At 34.6% G+C, this 1585-nt stretch overlaps 1 protein-coding gene across 1 annotated transcript in view; it reads right to left on the reverse strand.

Annotated features, from left to right (window-relative positions):
* Positions 1-1097: 1097 nt before the first annotated feature.
* LOC106523001 (laminin subunit beta-2) overlaps positions 1098-1585 on the reverse strand; it is a gene marked incomplete at its 3' end in the record, with an annotated part of 1614 nt that continues 1126 nt past the window's right edge. The window contains 2 exon segments of the mRNA XM_014016280.1: positions 1098-1257; positions 1332-1508. Of these exon segments, the coding sequence (XP_013871734.1) occupies positions 1098-1257; positions 1332-1508 (337 nt within the window).

Here is a 1585-nt window from a genome sequence, read left to right on the forward strand (position 1 = left end):
AAATTGAGGTCATCCACACGTTTTTTCAGGAAAACTTTTGCTAATTTTGGAGAAGTTATAGTAAGAATAACATCAATATTGTTTGTAATTTTTTTTAAATAAATACTTTCTGTGTTGAAACAATGTATAATTACTTAAAAATATTTTTAACAGTAGAGTTAAACCGTGTTAAAAATGTGTGTATCAAACTTGATACTGCAGGTATATAAGTTGCTCCAGTATGTGATATTTTAGTAATTTAATCAACAGTATTCTTGCCACAATACAACACACACTATTTTGGATGATTGATTAATTACTGAAATGCCATTTGAAAACACGTTTTGTCTATTTTCAAAGTGGTTTCCTTTGAAATTATAATCTCTACGCTGTAATGACTAATTATTTACRTGTTAGATGTCGAAGAAAATTGAGGAAGAAGAGAGAAGAATGAAAGTAAGAAAATGTCATTACTATGATAATAGATGACAATTTTTTATAAAGTGTAAGCTACATCTGTGCCTGAACAAGGACAGAAATATTTGTGCCTACCACCAAGTGAAATAAATGGCTGTAAAAAGTTCATTGTAAAAAAAAAACATAAAGAAGTAAACTTTCTAGAGTGTTCTAAACTTGTTAAAAGTTATGGGCAAAACTGTTTTTTTTTTGTTTCTTAATTTAACTTTGTTGTGAGGAAAATGTTACCAAAACAGCCCAGTGTATCAGATTTGATTCAAAAAATATATCATAAACAAAGTGATGTGACAAAAAAWTTTTTTTTGGGTTTTGTTTAAAGGCCCAATAAACATGTCCGTTCTAAAAATGTGAATTTTCTGACTACTTTTTAAAGGGTTAGGCGTTTTAAAACTGACAGAATGAGGCTAATGACTGATCTTTTAGTTACATGTTTCATTAATTTTGAACTTTCTTTTTGCTGAACTGTTTCTCACAAAGTTATAGTCATCTCTAGGGGTTTTTATAAGCTTAAAAGTGGGAAAAGGCTAGCTAAAGTAGCAGAATGGTAGCTTTAAGCTAAAAGTAACAAGTTTTGTAACATTTATCTATTTTGTTCCTCTGCACACATGAATACAAGCACAACACCTGTGTTTTCACTCTACCTGCTAGTCTCTTTAGCTTGTTTTGGGCGTCTTTCAGCAGCTCCTTTGCCTCTTCTCTTAGACTCTCAGCCCTTTTCTTGGCATCCACCACAGCCTTGGCTTTGCTGTCAACTCGCTGCTGCACCTCGTTGTATTTATCTCTCAGCTGTCCGTCTAAAATCTGAACACAGAGACAGAAAGAACATCTTTATCCCGTGCGTCTGCGTTTAATGATGCTAATCATGAGTCACAAACCTGTTTGGCTTCGTTCGCCTTGTCTCGTGCCATGGTGGCCGTTTCTTCGGCTCGAGCTGTTGCCATGCTGTTGCTGGCATGTTTGGTCTTCAGGGTGTTGATCTCTTGTTCTAAAGTGTCCAGGCGGACCATGGCGTCATTCAGGTTCTTCTCACCATTGGATGTTTCTGACTCAATCTGCATACAGTGATCAGTTCAGTTTATTGATGTAGCATTGATTCACAACGAACTTTTTCTGAGGGTACTAAAAAAAA

The sequence above is a fragment of the Austrofundulus limnaeus genome, unplaced genomic scaffold (assembly GCF_001266775.1).
Source record: "Austrofundulus limnaeus strain Quisiro unplaced genomic scaffold, Austrofundulus_limnaeus-1.0 Scaffold142, whole genome shotgun sequence".
Lineage (NCBI taxonomy): Eukaryota > Metazoa > Chordata > Actinopteri > Cyprinodontiformes > Rivulidae > Austrofundulus > Austrofundulus limnaeus.